Here is a 27,573-nt window from a genome sequence, read left to right as displayed (position 1 = left end):
TTTTAATCATTAAAACATAAGGGCAATTCATAGGAGTAGTGTAATCCTTTTTCAGCACTGAACAACACCACAGGCATCTCAAGAAATTGCTCAAAAGTATTTTAAAAGGGATATGTGATCTGAAGTCATCTCTCCATGCTGGCTGTCAGCTATATTGGGCATTCAGCCAAGGAGAAGTAAATATACCTACCCCTTCACCCTGTAATAAAAACAAAACTGCTGTTAAAGTGGAAATATGAAGAAGATAAGTTCCAGACAGACTAGCCCTTTGAAGCAGTAAGCAGAGATCCAGGTGCTTGAATAAGCAGAATCATTTGGAAGAAACCTAGTCTGAGGATCCATCTCCTTGTCCTTGATATTGAAATTTCTGTGGTACTTTTAGACAAAAAAAAGGAGGATTATGCTCAAGGTTACTAGGTAGAATTTCCCTTTCTCATTTTTATTCTTTCTCTTTCCTACCTCATTATTGCTCAGAGTCCTAGACATGTTTTCAGTACTGTTTCATTTAGGTACATTTCATTCTTACAGGCCATGTATCTGACTGTGAGTGATTATGTACTTAGTATCACTGAAGCTACTGAGGTACTGCAGTTTAAGTCTGTGCGTTGATGTTTGACTCACCAAGACTAGAAAACATTTTGAACTAGAGCTCCTAGCTAGCATAACACATGATAGATATCAATGGAAGATAAGAAAAAATATTTTTAAATAAAGTTTTAAGCTAGAAAGTAATTTATTCTTTCCAGCTATTCAGATGCAAAAACTGTGACTACAGCTGTAGTCAGCTACCCGTTAATGGACCTCACTTTTTTTATGTAATCTGTAGATTAATTCTAGATTTTTCATTATGTATCACATTCAGCAATGCACAATGAAATTTAATCTGGAGAGTCATAGAAGGTTCCTAGAAAGAAGAAGATTTTTCCAAATAAACCTGCTGGGAAAAGTAAGAAATAGAATAAGCATAGTGCACTTATGTAAACTGTCCATTGTTAGAAAAGAATACCCGTATAAGTGTGTATACGTGTACACTGTAAATGTGTATACATATACACTGGCATGCATGTGCAAAAAGCAATGTTGAAAAGAGTTAGGTTGGCACCTCAGTTTTGGCTTCCAGACTTCCAGTGCTAAGTTTGCAGTTCATGTTTTCCCATTCTTCCCAACATGCAGTCACATACAGTCAATTAGTCAATAGACTGAGAACTCAAGGTAGAGGGATTTCCTGGGTTTAGTTGTGTTGCTTCTACTCTTGCACAACATCCCAGAGCTGGGCAGGTGATAAATCTGAAGAATCTTAACTGCTCAGCTCTGTGACCTGCACGTATTCCTGCTTTAATTTTCCAGAGATGCTTGTGAAGTTTCACCACATTTCACAAACTGATTTTCAGATTGACATACAGGCTCTTCCATGCAAGGTCTCCCCTGCAATATGCAGTCATGCATGCATTTTAGTGAACAAATTTTCAGAACTACAGTACAGTAGTAACAGTACAGTGTTACAGTACTCAAATTTTTCCTAGTATGTCTTTTTATAAAACAAAGTACTTCAGCTTATTTATCCAGAGAACAAACAAACAAACAGCAGAGGCAGACCCATGATACACTAAGTCCTACAAAGTTAAGAGAGATGAAAACAAGGAATTATTGGACGGCATTAGTAACAGAGGACGGTAGCCATAATCTAGCACATTTAGGTCTCTATTATTTTTTATTTTTTGTGACATCTCTTTTCCCCTCCCCCTAGGAGAAAATCCTTCTGTGGCTTCTTCAGTTCATGCAAGAACAGGGCATTTCACTGGATGAAGTTGACCAGGATGGAAATACTGCTGTTCACATAGCTGCTCAACATGGTTATCTAGGATGCATACAGGTAGAGTGATAGCTGTACCAGAAACCTCTTTACATCAAATGACTAGTAAAATGATTTTAAGAGATCTTACATATTGATACATTAAGTTATACTAGAATGGAGAATTTTAAACCAGTAGGACTCAGACTGAAATACTGAAAAGATCTGGATTTAGATTCTGTTGTCAATTATGCTATTGTTAGCCTAAAGTAACTGTTGTATTGCAAGAATAAAGCGTGTTATATTGTTATATTGTTTATACGTGAGCAACTAGTGTATATGTTTTTATGTTACGAAAGGGCAGCCAGAGTAGATACTTGTACTCTTCTGATATTTTCCTTCCATTTTTTTTTCCAATGAATAGTTGTAGCTCTCCTGCTTAGGGGAAGTCTAGCAGATAAGTTGAAGGATGTTGAAGGATTTCCACCCTGAGTAAACCATTCTTTCCAGACGTAGAAATTTTTGATGTGTCTATACTGAATAATGCAGTGTAATGCCGATTTCTAACTATTTCTCAATGAATCGGCCTGGCCACTGAGAGCAATATAGTTGTGTTTTATAGAGCTGCTGTAAAGGGTAGTTTGTCCTGCTAAGAAGGCTTATGCAGCTATAGAACTTTTGGGAGCCAGATCTGAATAAGCCAGTTTGGGTACCTCTTTACAGTACCATTGTCAAGTGCAGACATACCAAAAAAGCTATGAGGTTGAACTGGATGGCTAGGTTAAATATCTCAACTCCGCAGATTTGCAGTTGAATTGATGATGTACTTTTTGGCCATCGAAGTTGCTAGAACCTTTAGTTACAGAAGTACATTTCAGTGTTCGGTGTTGTCAACACTTAAAGTGAAAGCTGATTGGAGAAGAAATAATAATAAAATTATTTCAGAAAGGTATTTGAGAAATAAATTAGTCATTGGATAAAAACAGATAAAAGAATAAATAACCATGTGGCAGAAAGGTAAGAAATAGAAATCAAGGTGATCAAGTCAGGTAGGGGAGGAAAACTTATGTAAGAAGGAGAAGTAATTCCCAGAGTCTAAGGACTCAGATATATATTGGTAAATAAGTTAATCCTGTTACCATACATGACAGCACTTCTTAGTTCACTGCAAATACAGAATATCTCTATTAATTCAACCCTAAAAGAAATACAGCTAGTCAGTTCTCATTAGCTAACCTCTCTGGAGGGCACAGTTATGTTAAATCTGCAGATGCGTAGCTGCTTATTATTATTGTAGCAGTCTATCTATATACCTGTACACCAAGAAGACATAACTCATAAAGCCCGTTTGAGAGTCTCACACAATGAAAAAAGGAAAACAGGTGACAGCCGAGCTGAATGAATAGACTTGAAAAGAACACAGTCAAAGGGATTTGGAGGAAGTGACTGTCTCTGCGTTTTCTCACTGATGTCTGTCTTTTTAAGATGTCAGGGATGGACCCTCTACAAACCCTTATGAGAAAAAATGCACAGATCATCACATCCATGCTAAATTTAGTGGTTTTAATATTGTATTGTAGGCAAGCTATTAGCAATTGGAAAAATGTGGATAGAAGAAACGATGATTTACTAGGGGGGAGCACCACTGTGGTAGGGTGTGTTGCTAAGTCAACAGTGCCTCATCAAGATGGACAATGAATATCAAAGAGAAATGAGAGTAGATGATTTTGAACAGAGTGGTGACATCTGCAGGCTGTTTTCATGCATAAAACAAAACAAAAAAGAGAATAGCCCTGCTTTCCTTGTGAAGAATGAGCCTTAATAAATAGCTTAGAATTCTCAATATCATTTTATTGTAGATAAATGTACAAATCAAAACCAGGAGAAATAAAACATGAAAATATCTAATGACAACAAAAATATACAATGTTAGTAGTGTCACTTCATGAATACCTCAGTCTTAAGTGTAGTTGAGGTTTTGTTGTGCTCTAAACAAAAAAGCCTTCTTCCCAGTGAGTTTATAGTCTAACTTAAAACAACATACAGTGAATGATATGGTAAAAGGAAAGAAGTGATAAAGGGGACATGGAGATTCTAAGTACCATTACAAAAGATGGAGGGTCACCTGCTGTCAGTGATTCTCTGGCCCTCTCATTGAGCTGGTGACACTCTTACCATGTTCCAAACTATAAGACTGCTTTCTGCAGAAGTTCCCCTTCTTTATTTTCTTTTCTGGAAAATTAAACCAAATTTATTGACATGCGATGCAGTGAAAGATGTTTGGTAAGTTCCCTTTCTGTATAGATTTAGCAGCCCAAACAGATCACCATTCCTCTTCTCTGTAAGCAGATGTAGAGGTCTCTCTGCCTGCTGTTCTTAGTCAACAAGGCCACTCCAATACTTGGTGGATTACCAACTGTGCTTGCAAAAGTCAACCAAGAGCTCAGCCACACAGTATCTCTTCTTCATCTGTATGTGTGATGTTAATAATGCTGTAGTGTAAGAATGCATTATGGTTTTGTTCAGAATTTTTTCCAAAGTGCTATGAGCAATGTGTGTCTGAACATTGCTGAGAATGTTTAGGTCCTATCTTAAATGCACACCAGAAAAGCAAATAGTGCATAACACTGATTATCATAAATGGCTTGAAAAGTCTGAAGGTTTGGTCTTAATTCTTGATTCAGTGATTGGATATCTTGAGGTCAGCCTGACAGAACTTCTTTGCCTTTACAATGCTCTGAATTCAAGTCTCGAAGTAACTCAAATGTCATGCTCACAACGTAGATAGTTCTTCAGCAGCAAGCTAGGTTTCTTTGCTAGCCCTGTGAGTAACACAGGAGTATACATCAAAGTATAAGCCATTGTTTCTCTTAAAGACTAAAAGTTGGCATATATTTGAGTATATCTTTAAAAGAGAACAGAGAGGGTAAGCAAGCAAGTGCAAAGCAATGAGACTTCTTTCAGCATTAAAAACACACCAAAAAAAAAAACCCCAAGCAAACAAACAAAACCAAAAACAACAGAACGAAGCAAAAAAAAAAAAAAAACAAACAAACAAAAAAATTTTGGAATTTTGGATTGGAAAAGTGATTGTACATACTTTTTTTTTTCCCTGCAACAAGAAGTTTTTGTCTGTCTGACCTAAAGGCGTTGTTGAAAAGTATCTGCCATATTTTTTATATCCAACATCATTTTGGCTAAAGAATCAGGAAATTGAGACTGAGTCTCCAGAGTGTTTTAAACTTAAATTAAGAAATTAAGAACTAAACCAGAAAAGGAGTCGGCAAATACTGTAGTAAGGACTCTCCTAAAATGAGATTCTAAGGGTGTGTTGCAATGCAACACAGAGATCCCAAGAACAGTAGATACCAGACCTGGTAAGCCAATACAGCTGATCACCATCTTCTATAAACTGGCTAGCAATGTGTTCAGTCTGCCCTGGACCCTAATGTTACCAAATCATTTGAATTGCACTTGCCTGTGTCTTCTTTTTTAAAATTACCATGTGCAAATTTAGCACAATATTCAGTAATGCATAGACACATGCATCTGAAAAACTTTTGTTACTGTGGCTCAGTATTGATTATCAGGAGATAATAGGTGCCTGAAAGTGAGTACTGTGTTTTCATTTGGTAGTCCTGCTTACTGTATGAATACTAAAAGTCATGCTGTACTGTACAAACAAGCGAACAGAAGACTGAGTAGAACTGCAAAGGGAAAGAAGAATATAGATTTTTCATAGTTTTTCTGAACAACAGCTCATTCTTCTGTGTTATCCTTGCACCTGACTGATAGATTTTGGTGGTGTTTTGAGCTCACTCTGCATACAGACTTGCAAGTGACCAATTTTTAGAAGTGTTTGGCTTAGACCAGTATTTCCAAGCATTCTATTCAGGAGTGATTTGGGCCCAGCCAATATTGTGCTTAACTAGAAGTCAGAACAGAGACATTTACAGATGTCAATGTTTCCTTTTCTGTTTTTACAGACATTGGTTGAATATGGAGCAAATGTCACCATGCAAAACCACGTGGGAGAGAAACCCTCGCAAAGTGCTGAGCGACATGGACACACCATGTGTTCCCGCTACTTGGTAGTTGTGGAGACGTGCATGTCATTGGCCTCTCAGGTGGTCAAGCTAACTAAGCAGCTGAAGGAGTAAGTGTTTTATTGCTAGCATCGGGATCGTTCTTAAAACAATACCCTACTTTGTCTTCAATTTATTAGCAGTGTCTCTTTTCTGCTTCTTATGTATGATACTTTCAAGTCATATTTCTTCCTTACTTCTCTGCTCTTTCCTGTTCTCAAGAATTTGCCCCTTCACCTTTAACAGCTCAGTTTTTCAGCTGTTCTCTTTGTAGCAGCTTGCTGTGAACATAGATGAAAGGAGTGGGAGTGGAACAGGGTATGTAAGAAGCAGTCCGGTCCCTTTTCCGTTTGCATACCTAGAGATCACATCATTGCTGATCATAATTTCTGTTCACATAGCATGCTTTTATATACAGTGAGTTTCTTTTTCTAATTACAGTGCTGGCTCTTGATGTTGGGAAAAATAAGGAAAATAATAGTTGGCAGGGGGAGGTTTGACTTGAAAGGTCACCAAAGCCCACAATGGCTTCTCAGGAAATATGCTCTGTTTTTTCTTCATAGGAGCTGGTTTAAATATTTTTGTATGTTTTTTATTAAACATTTTGTAGAAAGTCTGTTACTTTGAACCCTGAATTTACGCAGTTGCTTGCTTTTATTGTAGATGCAGTTACTGTGACTTAGTATGTTGATAGGCTCATAAGACTCTTAGAAAGCATCAGCACTGACCTAATGCTGTTTTGACTTAGATGCATGATGAAGAGCTTGTCAGCTACCACAAGCCATGAAAATAGTTTCTGATAATCCTGTGTACCAGGTGTTTTGTAGTTGGTTCATTTGCTGGGAAATACTAAAATATACAAATCAGCTGATATAAAAGGAAAAAAAAAAGAGAACATAGGGTATTTCCTGAGTAGCCTGCATTACCATCTGAATCATCTCAATATATAGTGAAATTTATTTTGCCCATAACTCAGCAGGAAAAAAAATGCACACACCACGAAGTAAGAATGGCAATCTCAGATTCTCCATGTTTCAATTCTTTTTGGTGCTCACCCAGTATTTGATATGTTATCTCTCATATGGAAAAGAAAGACTTGTTATGTCAGCCAGCAGGCTGTTTACCCCCATAGAAATAGTCTAGTTCTGACAAAAATACTGCCACTTTTTCAAGTCTCTCCCTGTCATCTCACAGACTGCACACATAGGAAGTCATTTAAATTATTCTTATCTGGCTCCTGGCGGGTTCCTTTACTTGTCTCAGCTGGGGTTAAATCTGCTTCCTTTCAGCAGCCTATTTTTTCAGGCTTCAGATTTAGCTCCAGTAAGTGCAACATCAGTCTTTTCTTCCATGTCTACAAAGATACTGAGTCTGTTGTGCAGTCCTGTTGCAGTTTACTGGTGCTGTGAAATACTCTATTTTCTGCTTGAAAGAGCAGCTTCTGTGTGGCTATTTGGGGCAAGCTTGAGGCTGTGAGTGGCTCTGATAGGCTGTGAGTGGCTCTGATAGAAGCAGTGGACCATGTTCAGAGGCCCATGCTCACGAGCTATAGAGAACGACAGAAAAATCTTGCACTGCTTTGCAGGCCCATCCTGCATAAAAATCCAGGTACATGCCTGGCATCGACATCTTCCCAAGCATATTTACCTCTAGCGTAACAGGAGAATTCATTGGCTACAGCAGCTCTGAAGATCCTGAAAGCACCAGATAGCAACAGATGGAAGTCCAGTTTATGCTTAATCACTTCAAACTGCATTTACATAAGGATAGCTACAACTTGGCTAGATCAGCTGGCTTTCCTGTATTTCCCCCACCTACTTCTGCTCGTGTTAATGGACAAAGTTCTAGAGACAGAGGAGCTATGATTGCATTGTGATGGATTACGTGAATGGTTCATATCAACACATAATGGGCTTCCCAGCCTTCCCTCAACTGCTGTAAACACAAGTCTTCTTTTATTCTGGGTGCTTAGTAGCCTCTCTCTGATAACACTGTATCTCCCCAGCTACAGGAAGACCAGAGTGGTTGATATCGTGCAAGAACAGCAGCACAGAAACTGTCTTAGACCAGCATCTACCAAGACCTGTCTTCAAAGGTCCTAAACCAAAGAAGGAAGTAGTTTCTTTTGTTCTGTTTTTATGAGCCCTCAATCATCAAGGCAACACAGAGTAGTTCTAGGGAAAAGAGATCAAGTCAGAGCTAATGGCATAAAATTAATGCTGCCCTATACTACTTTTACAATTCTGCTTCATGACAGACGGTCCTACTTGCACTCCCAAAGGGTTGCACTGTCCTACATTTATGGGCTTGGATGTGCAAAGCAGTTAATAAGTGAGAGACTTGTTGATCCTTTTGATACACAAGCCAAAATCTCTATCAAGGCAAAGATCAAAGCAAACCATTAGTCAAAAGATGAAGATGAGAGAGTGGTTTAATATCCTGTTTTCTGTGTTCTGTAAACAAAATCTATTATTTTCCTGAAACTTCAGAGGAATAGCTGAAAAACAGCTGAATAAAAAAGTTATTGCAGAGGTGTGCTATGGTGTGTGCAAGTTGCTGGTGTGTTTAGGGGTTTTGTATTGGGTTAGGTTTGGGGGGGGGGAGTGTTTTTTTCGGGGGTGTTTTTTTGGTGATAAGTGGTATATAGACATATAATAAGAAACCCAGTGTATACTTCACAATTATCCATTTGTCTCTCTTCTACTTAGTTCAGCTGTTCTGTTTTTAGCTTCATAGAGTGGCCATTCCATTATTTGAAACAAAGCAGATAAGTAAGGCAACATACTATGACAGATACTTCAGTAGAGTCCAATGCCTCAGACTGTTCCTTGTTCAGTTATTGAGCTCCCTGATTCTATTAGGCGGTAGTAGGAAGCCACAGTTATCTAAGTAGACACAGAAGTGTCCTTACATAGTGCTTACTGTGAACATTGTCTAAGTTAAGACCTTCAAAATTTGGACATTAAATATCATAAAGTAGACCTTTTTACCCCTGAAGCTATAGTGATCCTGTCTCCTATATCAGTCTGGTTTTAATACTTAAATATTCCAAGAACTTATGATCCCTCATTTTCAATGTTATGTTAGATATATATGTGTATGTTATATATCTTCAGGGACAGTTCTGGCAAGATGTGTGGGTTTCTGTAAGCTATTTGCTAACTAGTTAAACTGTGGAAATGGAGGAAATTTCAATTCTTCTAGCATAATAAGATGTTTAAGTGGAATGAGAACTTTAACTCAGTAGAAGAGGTGTCAGAGATTTCCATTACAGCTAAAAGCATTAGAAGCTGTTAGCTACATTAGTTAGGTATTTAGAAATAGAAGTTGAAGGAAGCATAAAAGGCAAATAAAGCAGATAAACTGCATCACAATCTAATCTCAAAATGCAAATTTCCCTGGCTCTTTAAAGAGAGTATCTGGGAAGTTGTAATATAAGCCAATGTTGACAGATGGTAGGAGTAATTTTAAAATAATCTAAGGAAGTGTGTAGGCAAGAGGAAGGAAGATGGAAAATTAAAAGAAGAAAGGATCTACATAAAGCATGTCTGTATTGTAAAATGTGATGGCAATTCACTATGTCAAAATCCTACCTTTATTTCTGTAAGCAGTTTTCAGATCCACTCTGATATCTTAAAACTAAAAAGTTTGGTTTTCTGCCAGCGCTGCAAGTACAACCCCTAGTCTAAAAAGTCATCTGGAGTCATTCTGGCTTTCACATTGCCAGTTACAAAGGCTACACTTGGAACTCAGCTAACTCTTCTGCTGATGGCATGTAAGCTAGGAAAGAGTCCAGCTCACTGGTGGAGAACTGTATTAGTTCTGCAGATCCAACAAGAACTAAAGTACTAAAAATATATTATTTCTACAGCAACAGAAGCAGAGCCTGGAAGAAGCAGGTAAAAAGTCATTTTCACATGGTGATTTTATGAGGACCAGGAAATAAAACCAAATGTACCAATTATATTCCAGATGAAAGGTACCATACATAGAGTAAAAAAAACCTGTAAGTCTCTTGAATTTCTTAGTAGTTTCCCAATAATTCTGCCTGTGCAGTGTTTAGAAGCACTGGAACTTAGAGGTCACTAAAGGTACATTAACTGTAGTGGCTGACAAGGTAAAGCTGAGGGTGTTTTGATGTTAGAATGGAAGGTCTAAATTGGATGGGAGGGAAAGAGGAGAAAAACTTTTTTAGGCAAATAGAGCTAAGCCTTCATTTTCGTAGAACCACTTGAAGGTTTGCAGGTTATCTTGTAGAACTGAGTCCTTCTGACGGAAATAAGAATGTGGCAGGATAAGAGAGATTATGATTACATTTCAATGGTGAATGGAGTCTGTAGTATGGATGTCACTTGCAAACTACTAACAATTAATATGTACTATCGCAATTTTTTAAACAATGGTCTCTAAAGTTATTTACAAATCAGTGCAGATCACACCACACCGAAGGCTACAGCAGGTACGGCACTACTGAGTATAAAGTTGGTGTAGAGCACAGGTGGGATCTGTGATACGTTTGGGCAGCAAGCAGATGTGTTTTTTTTCCTACTCCACTGAATTACACAGAGATCATACTTAGCTCCATTCTGCAGATGAAGAAGATTAGACCAGTGGGCAAAGACTCCTCTCTGAGTTTATTTGCAGATAGAAGACTAGAGAGCGGTTGCCTGAGCTATCATTTAGCTCAATAAAAGCCAACTACCACATGTAGGAAGTGACTTCTTAATCTGCCCTTTCCTCTTTACGCTAACAAATAAGAATCAAGTGGCTCCATGGGTTTTTTTGCTGTATCTTTGTATCTGGTAATCTGCTATTATTTTCTGTAAGTCAGTTGGTTCCAATGAACTGCTGCTTCCACATTTTGCTTATATGAAGTATAATAAACAATCTTTAACAGGTAAGTGTCTCTCAGTTGATCTTGTGCAGTGATCACAAAATATCGACAGGAATTCAGAGACAAGTACAAGCTCTCTGTTTGTGCTATTATTTATAATTTCTCTTTTTACTTACTATGTAAAGTATAGGTGAAAAGGACTTATTTTTTGCATACAAAGTTGAATGGGTAGGATCAGTTATCCGGCAGGTTGCTAATGCTGACAGTTTTACAATTCAAGGTAAACAGTCTTACATTTTCTTGCAGGCAGACAGTGGAACGTGTTACATTACAGAACCAACTCCAGCAGCTTTTAGAAGCCCAGCGGTCAGAGGGCAAGTCGCTGCCCACGTCCCCCAGGTAAGGTGACTGGAATTGTGCTGCAGTCTGGGTATGCGTAGTTTCATGGTATATCAGTTGTCAGGAGAAGCTATGACCTGGCTAAATAGTATATGTTGGGTTATTTTTTTGAGCTTGAAGCTGAGCTTCTAGAATGTGAAAGTGTGTAATGTCATATAGTTATTGGAAATTTTGACTATGAAATGAACAGTCCCTATTTCCTGACAGAGTGAAAATCAGATTTACAGTAGAACGGAATATATTTTGTATTAGATGAATAGCAGAGGAGCCTAGAAACCCCTAGAAAAGTTGTAAAGTTTGATTTTGTAGTGGTCCATACAGTACTGCCAGCAGTAATTCATCCAGTTACCAACAAAACCTGCATTTGGGTTAATAAGACTCCTTATGCTTCTTAAATCTTTTGCTTCATTAGATTGTATAAAAAGTCAAAATTCCAAAAACTTTATGTGTTGTTTACGTATCCTGTCAGAAATTCCAGAAATACAGACTGAGTAAGGAGGAAAGTAAAGACAGATGACTGGGAGCCTGCTAGCTTATCTCTGTGACTTCTGCCATAGACTTCCAGTGTGATGCATGGAAGTCAGGCAAGCACATGATTTCTCTCTGATAACAATCTGAAGAAAACTTTGAAAGGAATTAAATAACTCACATGCAAATAGGATTCAGTCTGTCATAATCTTCTAATCCAGTTTCCTCTCTGGAATACATATTCAGTGCTCCTTGTTTCAGAGTTGTTAGGGAGTTTCATATATGTTAAAATGTAAAGCTAACCAGAAAGCTTCTGCAGATATTGATGGTCAGAGCTTTGGGTCATCAAGTATGAATTCATAGATTCATTGAGTGCTTTTTTTCCACTGTCACAGAATCCCAAATGCTTTTCTGGACAAGTGCTCCATGTCCCCCAATTTAATGTGTCAGTGCTTCAGACAAGTGCAAAAAGTTACATAAGTAGATAACAAGGACATTGGGATTAGAGATGCATGTGTGAAGGAATTTCAGCTAGGAAATGGCTTTAAACTCCAAACTCCTTCTAAAATAGAAAACCACACTGGAAAGAGTTGTTTTGTCCCTTTTTTTAAAATCATGGTCTCTGTCTTCCTTGTCTGTCAGCTCAACAGGAACAATGAGACCAGTCTCTGTTCCAGCTTATTTGGTTTGTGTGATTTTTGCTGACTGGTCTCACATCTGAGTACTGGTGAGAACCAGGACTGTTTTTCTTTAAGTATAAGATAAGATCATTTGAGAGCAGATATCTCATCATTCATTATTCCTATAAAAAGGTAGGTTTCAGTATCCTTTTAGTTAAGCAAGGAAGTCTGAAAATGATACTCTGTTATTTAATGTTTTACTTCACAGTTGGATACTACTTTTCCTTCCAGACAGAACTCACTTGTGGATATTATCATCATCCAAGCAGCCAGTAGCAGATCTAAGAGAACTATCGTTTTCACTAGGAATGTCTGTGGTAGATACATGCATATTCTTTCATGTTTATTTCAGTTTGCCACAGGAGAAGCAGCAGAAAATGAATTGAAAAAGAGGTGGCTAATACAGGCATGTGAATTTTATATGCTGTGGGAACTATGGACTCATCAGAAGTTGCTTGTGAAAAAATAAATTGGTTTTATTAATTCACTGCCTCATACTAACCTTAATTTTATCATCTTACCCTTGCTTAGAGGAAAAGGGGTTTAAAATAAGAATGCAGAGTATTATGAGCTCTGGCATATGTCATGGAGAAAGAAATGGTCTCTATATGTTCTTCACAAATCAGACTTGTTTGAGATGGCTGTTTCCTTGTTCTGTAACATTTGGAGTTCTGAACTGCGTTGTTCTAATAGTATTGAAATAAATTTGTGTCACCTTTCTAATACTTTTCAGTATTTCATGTCTGAAAAGGTTTTGAGCACAAATCACCTTGACTTTTTATGAGGTCTCATATGGCCAGACTTAATACGAGATGGAGTTTAGATTTATTAAACAATTGCTATACAGAGAGCTGGTAATTTCACAGTATTTAGAAACCCACTTTTTTTTTTTGGATAGTAGGCACTTGGCCTCACAGGGTTTTTTCACACTTTAAAACATGTCAGCTACCACAAATAGGAAACTGGTTGCTCTACATTAGCCTCATAAAGTCATCTTTGGCATTAAAACAACCATTCTAAGTTTTAATTTCAAGGAGTTTTCTATGTAAGAGAAAGTGAAGAAACTCAAATCCTAATTAGGAGTGGAAGCAGAGTTACATCTTTCTCTGTATAATCTTTGCTGTGGCATCATAGTAATGAATTCCATGTGGGTAGCAATGAAGAGGGTAAGTAACAATAAGCTGAGACAGACACATACACTGGAAATGGCGGTTTCACATTTTATATGTGCATTAATTTGGCTGTGGTATTTTCTCCTCTTTTTTTCTTTAAGCTTACCATCATCTCCTGCTTCTGGCAAACCCCTGTGGAAACCATCTGAACCAGATGAATTGTCTCCACCAAAAAGTAAATCAAACACCCAAGACGGGGTTCATATTCTTGGCAGCTTGGGAACTTCTAGTCGCACTCGAGCCAAGACAAAAGATGAGGACTCAGATAAAATCTTGCGCCAGTTGTTAGGGAAGGAAATCTCTGAAAATGTCTGTATGCAGGAAAAGCTGACTTTGGAATTTCAGGATGCTCATGCATCCTCCAAGAACGTGAAGAAGATTTTGCCAGAGAAGAGGGAGCTGAAGTTAGCCAGATTGAGGCAACTGATGCAGAGGTCACTTAGTGAGTCTGACACAGACTCAGCTAATTCTGAGGACCACAAGAACACCCCTGTGAAAAGAACTGACAAACCAAGGCCTCAGCCCATAGTGGAGAGTGTTGAGAGCACAGAGAGTTTGCACCTGATGATTAAGAAACATACTTCCGGAGGACGCCGCTTCCCTTTTGGTATCAGGGTCTCCAAGTCTGTGGATGGCCACAGTCCTTCCCCTACTTCAGAGAACAGTGATCCGGATAATGAAGCCCCTTGTCAGCCTGGTACTGTACCTCAGAGCCAGTTTTGTGGAGATAACTCTCCATCCAGCATGGATGCTGCTCAAAAGGTTGCCACTAGCCCTAAGAGTGCTCTCAAGTCTCCATCTTCAAAGCGCAGAACCTCCCAAAATTTGAAACTCCGAGTAACTTTTGAGGAGCCTGTAGTGCAGGTGGAGCTAGCAGAACCAGAACTAAATGAGGAAAAGGATAAGGATAGGGGCAAAGGACTTGTGCGGGCTATACCTGCTTCTGGCGAGACAGCAGGGGATCAGCTAAAAAGGCCTTTTGGAACCTTTCGGTCCATAATGGAGACGCTGAGTGGTAACCAAAATAACAACAACAACTGTCAAACAGCTAACCTGATCAAAACCTCATCGACACTGCCTTTTGCCTCATTAGGAAGGAAGACGGCAGACAGCAAGGGAAATCCAGCAGCTCTCACAAAAGGAAGAAACAAGCCAGTGAGTGCACTGAAAGGAGGAAGGGCCTTTTTTTTAACTCTTGTCTCTTTAAGCAGTGTATAAGTTTGACAGCTTCTTCTTCCTGCCTTCCTGTAGCAAAAGGATGCACACAAATACTTGACTGTATGTTATCTCTAGAAAGCTTGTCTTTGTTTTAATTTTAGAGGGCTTTTTCAAGGAGTATTTACACAGGTATTGCTTGTGTGCAGAGTCTGTATTCTTGGTGCACATGATTCACATGTTGTGTGTTGAAAGCTTTCTGCAGAGACATGACTCACCTGGAGATGATGTTTGTTGTTGCTCTGAGTGAGAAGTCATACAATGAGAATGTAACACTTGAATCCATGCGATTTCTGAGGAGTAAATAATTGAAGATCTAGCCCTGTCCTGTTCTATAGCCAATACTAATGGGAGCAACATGATGAAAATAAGTGGTAGAATACAAAGAGGAAGAATAGCAGAGGTGGTCCTTCCTACCTCTGCTGGAGCTACAGCCCTCCCCTAGGTGTTAAAGCCATCAGTACCCTTCTTTGCCCACCCTCTTATCATAGTATGGAGTCTTACTGTGGCAGAGCGCATCATGCTGGTCTGCAGCAAAATGTACTGGATCCAGGTGATCCCCAAGAGTTCCCTTTCTGGGATCACAACAGGAAGAGTAGTGTCTCTAGTTAAGGAGGCTGGCTCTCCTGTTCAATAGAAAAGAGAAAACACTTTGAAAAAAATGTATCTTCCAAGAGAAAGAAAGAGGTATTGAATTAGAATAGAATCATAGAATCATAGAATAGTTAGGGTTGGAAAGGACCTTGAGATCATCTAGTTCCAACCCCCCTGCCATGGGCAGGGACACCTCACACTAAACCATCCCACACAAGGCTTCGTCCAACCTGGCCTTGAACACTGCCAGGGATGGAGCACTCACAGCCTCCCTGGGCAGCCCTTTCCAGTCCCTCACCACCCTCACAGTAAAGAACTTCCTCCTTATATCCAATCTAAACTGCCCCTGTTTAAGTTTTAACCCATTACCCCTTGTCCTATCACTACAGTCCCTGATGAAGAGTCCCTCACCAGCCTCCCTATAGACCCCCTTCAGGTACTGGAAGGCTGCTATGAGGTCTAAATTAAAGAGACAGGTAGGAAATGCTGTGAGGACCATGTATTTGTAGAGCTGAGAGAAGTGTGAGCATCTGGAGACACAATAGAGTTGAGTGAGAGGCAGTGGCAGAGGATTTAATCCTCTGTGAAAGACAGGGGAGGGAATGGGTGGATGGAAAGAATAATTTCAAGATTAAAAAAAGTACATAAAGCAGGCCAAAAGGAGGAGGAATAGTGAATTATATACTGTAAAAAGTATGACAAGGTAGTGGGAGAAAAACACAGGAAAATCTTAGGCATAGAGGAGGCAAAATGAGCATGGAAAAGAGAGTGGAAACAGAGAACTGGGAAACAGTGAGTAGTCCATATTAGTGGGTAGTGCTAGAACAGTAGTGCTACAGCAGAATATGACATGAAATACAAAATTCAAATGGGACCTCATAAGCTGCATTGAAGTGGGACTGCATTTGTTACATTTTACTCAGAATCACAGTATGAATTTTACTGATTCGAGCCTTTAAAATGCATACGCCTTATAGTCAAACAACCAATTTAACACAGAATTCTTTTAATAACACAGTGGCAATTTTCTTTTAAGAGTGATTCAGATTTTATAATGACAGAGAAAAGATGGTCTGTCTTCAAAGGTGTTCTGAAAAGAGTGCAAGGATATGAGAAATTTTCACAGTTCCCTAAGAAATTTGAAGAATCTGGTGAGGTAATTGTAACAGTATTGACACACTGTAAAATACATCTGTGAAAAGGCCATGTTTGCATGTCATTGTTGCTAATATCATAATTGTGGGGAGAATACATTTTCATACCAAACCAAAGGACCAAAGCGCACATCTCAACAAGGTGACAGATTCAGCCTTATTTACTAACTCAAAAAGAAATGTTTAAATGTTATTGTGGCTATTTGCATGTTTTGTTTGCCTTCCATGTTATGTTATGTAGGGAGCTTAGTGTATGTTTTTAACTGACACGATGTTGTACTTCCTTAGGGTCCTTACTTCAGCTACACCAATCTTTCCTCTAGCATGCTGAATGAAGAACTTCTGTGTAACTATGCTTGGTATGTGCTTATGCATGGTGATATTTAGCATTAATGTTGCTTTGTTTTTTTCAAATTGCATGTCTTTGCTAACTTTATTCATAACTGAAATACTGTAACTGATTGATACATAAGAAGGGAAATAGATGAACAGATAAATATCTAAATTGCTAGAAAAGCAGAAATGTATGATGGATTTCTGCTGATGTCAACATTGAACTGGCTACAGATTTTGAGTTCCAAGTAAGTGTAGAAAGTATTCATACTTGTAAATCCACCAGGGAGTATAGCACACTTTAGCTGAGTATTCAGCCTCTGTTGAATAAAAGGCAAGTACCAGATGAGAATGGAAATTAAATTTCCTCTCATGAGGAGAGCAAAACAACTACAGTTCATCTCTAAATGGAGACTACAGAGAACATGAGGCAGAATGCTGTACTTTTAAGTCTAGTGCTCTCCTGTTTTCACACATTTTTCTTACTTTGGCATAAAATCTGGTTTTTAAAAGTTTGGTAACTTTGACTGTATTCAGACTCCTTAATTTAGACATGTTCCATCAGAACTATTCAGACAGATAGAGACCAGTCTCTCAAGGTCCGTAAGGATATACTGGAAAAAACAACATTTGACAAAATGGGATTTTATTTTACAAGCAAATGCTTTGTAAAAATTACCTGTCATTTTTATTCAACTCTTCACACTCACAAATTTTTGTGATGATCATTTTTTTCTGTTAAATTGAGATGTAAGTCCTTTCATTAGGCCTGGAAGTGACTGCTGTTAACACCATAATTGTACATTTGAAAGGAAAATTATAAAATAGTCATTCTGCATTTTGAAAGCCTAAATTTATTTCAGTTTACTCTTTTCTAAACACCTAATTTTGTTGTTTTTCTTGTTAGGTTTCTTTTCTTCCCCTGCTTAAAAAGTCAATTTCCATAATGGAAATGGGAGTCTTGTTCTGAAGTCATTGGCACAGTATGTGTGAAACTAGGTGGAACTGCAATATTTCCAAGAAGTTTCATTCTCTCCTGAAAGCGAAGTGGGAAATTGTAGTGCAGAAAACTGACTGCAAAGCAGCAGTCTGAGGGAGCATCATTGGGCAGCCTCCAGTTAAAACACCCAGCTGCCTGTCCAGACCATGGAGTAACACAAAACCATTAATCTCATCTTTATGTTAGCGCTATCTCCCAGATGTAGCCAGTTGTTGTAATTTGGTATGGCCTGGTGTAAATGCTCTTGTGTGAGAAGTCCCTGGCAGCACAGCATTTACCCAGAAGCAGCAATGGACAGGAGAGGTTTGGCTGCTGCTGCAGAGCTGCAGAATCACCTGCTGGAAGCGTGAAGGTTTTGCCAGAAGTGCCCAGAGGCTCTTCTGATCCAAGCACGATGTCCTGAAGCTGCCCCTGTGGTGGTGGGCATGTGGAAAACCAGAGACTAGGAAACAAGGAGCAGAGTGCACTAGTAGCACAGCTGAAGGAGTCTGTTGTACCCACGGATTAGGAGAGAAGTACCCACAGATTAGGAGAAGAAGGAGAAACTGTGCCAGAGACCGTTAGCATGAGGTTTCCAAAAATCGCATAAGAAGGAAGGTGTATTGTGCTTTTCAGAAATCGGACCTGTGGGCTTTCAGAGCTTCTTAGCCAGTCTTTGTTACGCCTTTTATCGTGTGTTGTGGTTTTTGAACAGCAAAATGGGTTCCTGTCATTAGTCCACTGCATGCTGCCCTGTAGCCTGTGAAATTCAAGTAACAGAACATCACCATCATGTGCCCTACAAGCCCCTTGACACTATGTTAATTTTCCCTGTATGGTCTGTAGACACTGTGTAATTGCCATTTCAGAGCTGTTATGAAAAAGAACCTTTCTGAAAATAGTATGGTCTTTGGTGTTTAAAACCTTTATAGATTGTTATATGGGAGGGTTATATTTCTGGACACAGTCACTAGCCCACAGTGACTGTAGACTGTAGATATAGCAAATTTTATTAGCATCTTCTGAAATCCAAAGTCATTATACAAAAATCTACCTTGAGTCAGATAACATTCCTATCCATCAGTTTCCAGCTTCTTTCTGTTCAGCTTCTGTTTATTTCATTTGTTTTCATTTTTTCCTTCAAAATACCAAAGTACTTCAAGGCTTTGTAGATTACTTTTTCAAATTGGTCACAGCTTATTAGTAAGGGATTGCACTACATTTTTTAGTGTCCTTTTAAAACTTTATACACCCTATTTTTCTCAACACCCTAGAGTAAATTTTGGATATGCAGAATGGGTTGGGATATTTATTCCCTTTTTGGAAAGATTGGCTACTTTCTTGCATGTTACAGCTCCGAGCAAATGCTTGGAGTTTTTTCCATCTTGTATGCATGCCAGTGAACGGTTCCTTCTCACACTTTAGAACATCTCAGATCTACAGTACATTAAAGTAAGCACTAACTCAACATATCAATACGAACCCTTTAGCTGCAGCTATAAACAGCAAAAATTGCTTTGTACATCAGGAGCAATCAGCAGAATCTACCATCAGATTTCTGTCAAATGGTAAACTGAGGATACTTCTAAAATAAAAGCATGTGCATCTCACCTAACAGGTATCCCACTGCCAGGCATAGTGCTGGATAAATTACAACTTCAGATATATAGTCTAGAAAAAGGATACTTATCTGGATAACTAATAAAATAGTTGCCTTTTGAACTAGTAAAGTATAAAATCAATATTGGAGTAATTTAGGCCTTGTCCCAGACAATTTACAGTTGTTGTGAGCTGTTATGATCATGCATCAAATGCCTGTTGTATAAGGGGATATTTTAGTATTTTTGTGGTAACACAGGCACCAGAAGATATTAGAAATTTGGTTAGTGGCTAGTAATGTTAGAAATATGGTTGCTTCAGCTCAGCAGGCACTGTTGTAAAAGGCATGTCTGTTCAACACTACAGACCTACAGGCGCCTGCATTAGCTAAAAATGATCCAGAGGTCACAGTGACTGTAGACCTGCAAAATAGTGTCTTCAGAGTGCCTAGTGAGCCCCTACATGAGGGACTCCTCCAAAGGGTCTTTCAACACTACAAGACTAAGCTAATGAAGTAGTTAATTGATGCAAATTATTTTAGACCTAGAAAGCATCCCTTAAAAAAACTCCATGGTTAACACTAAACATACTTGATAATAGCAATGCATGTTAAATTCCAAAAAGTTAAGCACTACTCTTTTACCTCTTCAAACCCAGTCCTACAAATTCTATCTCCCCTAGTTCAGTTCTGTCTTTTGCTCTTGCTTTGGGCATGTGGCAACAGTAATTTAGATGAATTAGGGGGATTTAAAATAAAATGATCCCTTGTGCCCTCTTATTAAAACCCACAGCTGTGGTCCCTGGAAAGGACAGCTTCTGTTCAAACCTGAAATAACCATGAGGTTATCTGAGCATCCTAAGTATCAGTCTCTTGTGGATTTTTGGTTCTTTGTGGTGATTATAGACTGGAATAAAGCTATTCTGCTTTGTAAGGATTAGGCTCACAAGTATGCGATTTGAAGGCAAACGTTTTATATACATACTCTTACCTTTCTCTGCGGGTTTTTAATCTCCTGCTGGTATCTGTCCTTTTCAGCAACAAAGGAGTTTTACTGTTCAGCAGTAATAACTGAAAATAAGCCTAAAAGACTTTCAACCTGTTTGGAAGTTGCTGCGGGCTGAATGCTTAATCAAAAATCATTCAGTTAATTGAAGAGTAAGGGAAACATACTGGGGATTAAGAGCAAGGACATATGAAAGGAAGTGAGGAAACTGTTACAAACGTTTAGTGTTTCATTTTTCCACTTTAATTGGCAAGCTATCATTTCAGTCTTATACACAATAGATGGATTTAAAGATTATTCAATTTAAATTTACTAGTATGGAGACAAAGATGCACTGTAGAGAAATAATCCTTATCTATGTATCTGATAATCTTAATGATTTTAATGGAGATTTTACTTACATCACAGAGTTAAAAGAGATATAGGGACCATATCAGAAATAGAATTGCTACTTCCCATTTTTCCTGTGGCTTTTGCCACCATGTTCTACTTAAGTAGACACATAAAGTAAGTCCAATGAATCAACTTCTGAAAGTGTTTATTCCTTTATGATGACTTCTAATGAAGACTTGATGATTCCCTTACAGGTAGAGTCAGAAGCAAACTGGATATGTCTCATGTTTGTTGTAGTGGATCTTTTTATCACTATGATACTTTTCCCTAAAATAAAAGGAATTTTTGGACATCCTTTCAGTTATTACCAGAACATTATGACAGTGTACCAGTTAATGCCATGACTTAAAAAGGTCTTCATTGTCGTACTGGTTTACTGGTTTGATTTCAGAATAGGAGCTACAAGAAAGTAAGAATCCACAGTATTGAGAAGTATTTTGTATAGTACATGTGGAAAGAAATATACAGAGAGAGGAAGCTTGATTAGAGTTCAGTACTTGCAAATGGAGTAGAACAGGCTATACAAACACAAAGCAAACCCCCTTATATTGTTAGTGAGCAATTTTATTCTTTCTTTCTCCAGGCGTGATGACATCAATGGGAAAAGCCAGAAACCCAACAGTCAAAAGAGTACCGAAGATCCAGAGCTGCAGGAATTCTTCCTCTAAACCACATCTCAACATGTCTCACTTTGTTTGAAATAGATCCTTCTTGAAAAACTGATATGAGACATGTCCCTCACCAGCAAAACAGCAGCTGTTAGGATGCCTTAATTTGTAGCAGTTAGACCATATACAAAACTTTTTTATAATATATGTGTATATGTAACTTGTTCGTAAGCTGTGCTGTGTAAAGGCATGGGTGAGCAAAAGTAACAATTTGAAACTGTTATGACACAGGCAACCTCCAAAATGTTTGTTGGCCCACAGAACACAATTTGTACTTTGTGTCTTGCATGGATATATTGTCATATATCTTTATTCCCCTTTGTCAATGGCATAGACTGTCAAAGTTCAGCCAGGACTCGGCCTGCTCAGCTCCTCAGTGAGACCAAGGCAAAAGCGTTGAGTTTTTGAGTATGTTTTGTCTGTTGTTATTTCTATTTTTTTGTAAAAACGAAATAAAGATGATGTTGATAGGACATGCTGAGTGCAGATACTTTTTATACTTCACTGTTTCATCTTTGAGCCTAAAGTGCTTTATTGGCCTTTCTGGTGTTCATTTGATACTGAAACAGTGTCCACTGCCGTGATTTCAGTTCAGTCAATCAGTTGAGTCAAGAATTGCTTTAATGTTTAGTGATCCCTTTTCAGCTTTAAAATGTGTAAAAATAAATAAATAAAAATTAAAAAAAAAATAGAAATGCAATTTTAAATTACTGTTTATTGTTACTTACCAAACACTAGCAATGTGCTTAGCAATCTGCTAAGACCTAGTCCATATTCTGTCAAAAATGTCATGATCCTTTTACTAAATGTTCTTTTAACCTTTCAGATAAAATACAGTCTCTCACCGAACTCACTTTATTTCTGGTGAACTGTGAGTACATACTGCAAATGTATCATACAGCACAGCATCCAAAAGCGGACTTACTACACAATCTTTACTTGACGCATTTATTTATTTCAGATATGTGTGTTTACATTTGCTTTGATTATATTGATCACTTTCCATTTGAAGACTGCTATGGTTTGATGAGAAAGGTCCAAAATACATGAGGATTTATTTTACTGACTCTTCTAATGGAACATAGGGAAGTCACAGGCAGTTTGCCAAAGAAATTTTTTATCACAATGACTATCATAGAATCATAGACTGGTTTGGGTTGGAAGGGACCTTTAAAGATTGTCTAGTTTCAACTTCCCTGCAGTGGGCAGGGACATCAAAAATGACAAGATTATGGAAATTAAATTCCTGCAATTGTAGAACTAGTAAGTAAATAATATGGACACTCTAGAAGATTTTGATTACGTACAAAGGAGTTGCTTTCTGTGCAGTTTCTCTTGCCTGTTTTTGCTGTGTGCATATTGACCATTGGACTTTGTTTCTGGTCAGTGATAAGAGAGAGGGACTTCCTGAGTATGATTCATCATACGTATTATAGGTATCTCATTTACAGGAGTACAGGTCCCTGGAAGTTGAGGTAATAGATTTCTTGGAAGAGTTACATGGTACTTGGACGCCTTTAACTAAGCGGGGTAAATGTCTTTTTTTGGGTCACTCTTCCGAGTGATGTCACATTTGGTCATACAGCTGCCATGGACCAAGATGACTGAATGCCCCAGGCACCCTGCTTATAGGCTTTGGATAAGCGCAAAGTATTACTGGATAAAAAAGAGCCAATGGAGGCAACAGTGAAACCTCCCACAGATAGAAACAACAAAGGCCTGCACTTACAGAAATGAAATTCTGATTTTCTTTCCACAGTTGTTATCTGTCACTTGGCACCACTTGGATTTTTGAACTAAAGTGATAAACCTAGCACGCCAGCTGACCTGAGCTGTGTTGTTCAAAGAAACAACCAAACTTCCAAAAATATATGTCAGCCAGGAACAGCAATACCTCTAACGGGCCTCCTGTCATCTGTGTATGTATAAAAAATCGGAATGCAAAGTGAGATGAGACATATGTGCTGCAATTGCCAGAGTGCTGAAAGAGAGCATAAGGAGAAATCCTGTGTCTGGTAGATGGGCTTAAAACAAATTGGCAGGTAGCATTTTTGAAAGATGAAGAGGGTTGACTACAGTCATATGAACGGGAGAAGCATCAGCCCTGCTGAGTGATCTTGGCTGGCTGGAGACATGTAAAGTCTGCTAGACTAGATAGCTGTAGAATCTGACTGAAACAGGGGATAAAACTGGACTTCTGTGGAAGGATTTGAAACAAGGTGTAAGCATGGTCAAGCCCCAGAAGAAAGAAATTGCCTATTCTGGAGACCAAGGATTTAAATCACGTGCTCTTTGCAGGGTATCTGTTTCTGGAGTACATTTTCGTACAGCACATGGTGAATCAAATTATGCAATTATCCTATGGCAATAGAGATTACTAAATGAGATAGGATTGGGATGTCAGAAGATCTTCAGAGTCTGTAGTCAAAGATACCTGCTAGGTAAACGATGTATTGAAGACTCCTGTCCCAGGTAATTGTATAAATGAATACATCTGGGGAGGGCTGGGTCAAGTGAGAGCTACATGTGCTCTTCATATGGCTCTTCATGGTTCGTGAGCACACTGGGGCAGAAAGTTTTAGGGCTAGCTAGTGCAAAACAGGTTAACTTGATATAAGCATAAAAAGTAGCATCTGGAGGGTTTTATCTCTGGAGAAGGTGAACTCGTGTTGCATAAACTGCTGATTTCATTGTTCCTAATTTGTAGTTTCTTTCCTACTTAGGGCCCCAAAGCCCACATGTCTGATGTTATTCGTACTAGAAAAATGCTGATTCTATGATTCAGCTGGCTGAAGCTTGTGCTCTGCATTTTTGTATCCTTAGTAGCTATAGAGTCCAGGTGCCATAACTCCTTCTGTTTGGTTTATAATCCTCCAGGCAGATCCCTCCTGGCACGAGTCTAAGTCAGGCTTCTGTCAGCAAAGGAAAGCGTTTTCCAGAGGCAGAAGAGCTGACCTGGGATTTTGCAGAAAGCATCTTCAGAAAATATCAGCCCAAGATTTTAACAGGAGCACAAACCCCTTTTGATTACAGCCCTTGGCAGAAAAAGACCTCTCCTGTCCACTCAGAAATTTCTGAGCAAAAGAAGGTAGTGAAGTCATTTCCTAGGGAACCATTGTGTGTCCTAATAAAACTGCCCACAGATACAAAGAAGGGCTTTTTATGTTCTGTCACCCCCAAAGATGTCAGACTAAGAGCTCTGTTTTTGTCCAATAGTTCTGTACCAAAGGTAATAAATAGGGTGTTGGAGAGCAGTAGTGAGTTCCCAGTTTTATACAATTTGTGTCTCTTCTCTTTTGAAGAATGAAAAAATGTTTGCTAGGAGCTTTGGTTTTTTTTTTCACAGTTGGCTGATTCACGGGTTTGTTTCAAGTATTTTGAGATGGGCAGTCTATGGATACAGGCAGTGTTGAAACTGCAAGCAGGGGACTTTATTCCATCAACAGGATGGTGGGCTATGCTTTGTTCTGCATTAGTAGAGCAGCATTTTAGTAATATTTTATCTATTTGCCTCTCAGTCCCCATATTAAAGGGCAAATACTTTGGTTTACTAGGTTACTAATGATTAACATAACTATAGTCAACATAGTTGGTGTGTGAAGGAGATGCAGGAGACAAACAGTTTAGGTTTAATATTAATTTCACTGTAACTGCCATTCAGAAACCTTTTCGTAACATCAAGCTGACATAAGATCAATGGCACAGCAGAATACAATTGACAGCATAGCAGTAAAAAAAAAAATATATTCCAACATCCGCTTATTTATAACAAAATGGTAACTGTCTCAGAAGGTTCTCTGAGAGCTGATTTGTTGCATGTTTCATCACTTACCATTACAGCAATGTCAGAATATGGCTATGCAACACAGTCAAAAGTAAAGTAAAAATGTCAGCACATCATATGCTAGCTATGAATTAACGTATTAGTGAGCGGATGTCATAGTGAGACAACTTTTGTTTGCATGTCAGCTAAGATTCAGCTCCTAGTACCTTTGAAATATTTCTTATGCTTTTAAAAACCTACTTGATGAAAATTTGACAGAAAGGTCTGTGAAAAATATAGTCCCTGCATTTGCAGCATACAACTGCAAGGCTTAATTGTCTGTTGTGAAATGATCTCTCAATGATATGACAGGAATAATTTATCAAAATATATTTCTTTTCCTATTGTAAGTAAGTTCAGAAATGTCTTTCTAAATGTACATTAACTGTACTCGAGTAGAGCCTGTTGCTCAGTTAGCTTTTGTATAACCTTATTCTCTGTTCATAAATGCATTTTGGGGTTGCAAGTAAGTACACAATTGCGCATGAGAAGTGGGTACAGTGCATGACCTGTAACCAGAATGTCTGTCAGTTATATGTTAAGTATATGTTAAGTTATAAGTATATGTTGCCCGAGTGAAAAAGCCCAATCCACGCACTGTACCTGCAGTTCATGCTCTGCCTCTGCACTATATCATCACTGCCATATCCCCTACTAGCATACACTAGACATACTGCCCACTATTTGTACCCATCTTTGCCTTGTTATATTGACCAGCCAATATGTAACTTGGACCTAGGTATTAGAGACTTCAGCCAGGAGAAATCCATCCTCCTTGCACACATTTAATCTCTGGTTTTCCACATACTCCAGATTTTGTAACACGGACTGCTTTTGTCTAACAGAAATGGACAACTATAAATATAAGCTCAAGCCATCTGTTTCCTGAAGAACATGTTACTCTTTGTCTTTGACATCTGCGCAGCTATTTCCTTTCCCACTCTAACTGCTAGGTGTTTTGCCAGGGTGCTTACTGGCAAGCAGTGTACAGGAGGAAGGAAAATAATTACTCTGGGTATATTTGGGAAACTGATAAGAAATCCTGAGGCTATTAGAACACAGACCTAGCTTTTTATCTCTTCTGCCAGTCAGCAGTGCTGCTCCAAGAAAAGACAAAATAAAAATTAAGTGAGTCTGGAAGGGAAAAAGCCTGAAAGGAGTTTACCCTCCTTCCTCTACAGACATGAACATAAACTTACATCTAGATGGTGTACAGATATCTGTAGAACCTTGAAAAACTGCAGAATAGGAACAAACTCAGGGGTTTTGCAAAAATCCGTGGCATAACCGTGTACATCTGTGTCTGCATGTGCATGTAGACATATGCATATATGTATGGATGTGCAGTAGAAGAAGTTAGGGATATGGACAGCAAACCTAGAAATATGTTTAAAAATGGAACATAAAAGTACACAAGTGCAAAACCATAAGGAAACACTGAGAAGGAGTTGCTTGCCAAAAAAAGGAAATAACAAAACCAACAAAACCAACAAAAATCAAAGACAAGACTATTGTCTTCCAGTACATGACTAAAATGGAGGATGGGAATAATTACCCCTCCTTGTTGACCTGCACATTGTCTACTAAAGGTAGAACAAGAAGCAGTGAATATAGAGCTATAGCAAAGGGGATGGAGGTTATGTGTTAGCAAAACTTTACACAAGAAATGATAGCACTGGAATCAATAACCTGGGGGAAGATGTGAGAAGGTCATAATTGGAGGATTTTAAGAACAGGTGGGAGAAACAACTGTCAGAAATGACATGCCAGCAACAACCATCAGAAATGCCATGGGGCCAGCAGCTGAATTTGGATGACCTCCCAAGGTCTCTTTCAGGCTGCTCTCTTTTAATGGGTCTGTGATTAAACTGCAGCAGAATCAGCTAAAGAGAGAGAACTGCTGAGGTCTTTACAACTCTTGGCTTTTATAGCACTGTCAAGACAACCAACAATTCTGCCAGAGGTCTCTTATATGGCATTTATTATCTGACAACACTGATCAAATAATTTCCACATACAGGTTTTCTGAGGAATCAAATAGGTGATATAATTTTCAGCTTCCTTAAAAATATCTGCTGCCATTGTGGCAACTTCTAAAGTAAGTTTCTGATCTAGTAATAAACCAGATAAAATCTTTTTCTTCACTGCAATTCCACTTTTCACTTTTCACATGTGGTAAGAACTTTTTCTGAGCTATAAGACAAAGTTCTTTTACAGGATCCGCAAATTTCACTGTGAGCGCAGTAGTGACACAGGAGGTAAGTGGAGAGATCACTCACTGAGGTAGATGGCCAGTCCAAGTTTAGTGAAAAGGAAGAGCCTCCAGCAGCAGCTAAAGGTGCCCATTTTGGTGAAGAGCAGCTAGCAACTTAGTAGAGCAA

The 27,573-nt window shown here is 38.6% G+C and overlaps 1 protein-coding gene across 7 annotated transcripts in view; it reads left to right on the top strand.

Moving 5' to 3' along the window:
* SNCAIP (synuclein alpha interacting protein) overlaps positions 1-22,052 on the top strand; it is an 84,405-nt gene extending 62,353 nt beyond the window's left edge. For 5 of the 7 annotated variants that reach the window (XM_065663209.1, XM_065663207.1, XM_065663208.1 and 2 more), the window contains 6 exons: positions 1,748-1,873; positions 5,779-5,948; positions 11,018-11,110; positions 13,532-14,585; positions 16,682-16,752; positions 21,285-22,052. In XM_065663209.1, coding sequence (XP_065519281.1) covers positions 1,748-1,873; positions 5,779-5,948; positions 11,018-11,110; positions 13,532-14,585; positions 16,682-16,752; positions 21,285-21,369 — 1,599 coding nt within the window. In that variant the 3' untranslated portion in view covers positions 21,370-22,052. Of the gene's footprint in view, positions 1-865; positions 947-1,747; positions 1,874-5,778; positions 5,949-11,017; positions 11,111-13,531; positions 14,586-16,681; positions 16,753-21,284 lie in introns of those variants that run through there. The other 2 variants (XM_065663213.1, XM_065663210.1) reach the window with 2 other exon arrangements.
* Positions 22,053-27,573: the final 5,521 nt, after the last annotated feature.

Source organism: Lathamus discolor, chromosome Z, assembly GCF_037157495.1.
Source record: "Lathamus discolor isolate bLatDis1 chromosome Z, bLatDis1.hap1, whole genome shotgun sequence".
NCBI lineage: Eukaryota > Metazoa > Chordata > Aves > Psittaciformes > Psittacidae > Lathamus > Lathamus discolor.
The sequence above is the reverse complement of the archived record's forward strand: the minus strand, read 5'-3'. Positions and strand labels throughout refer to the sequence as shown.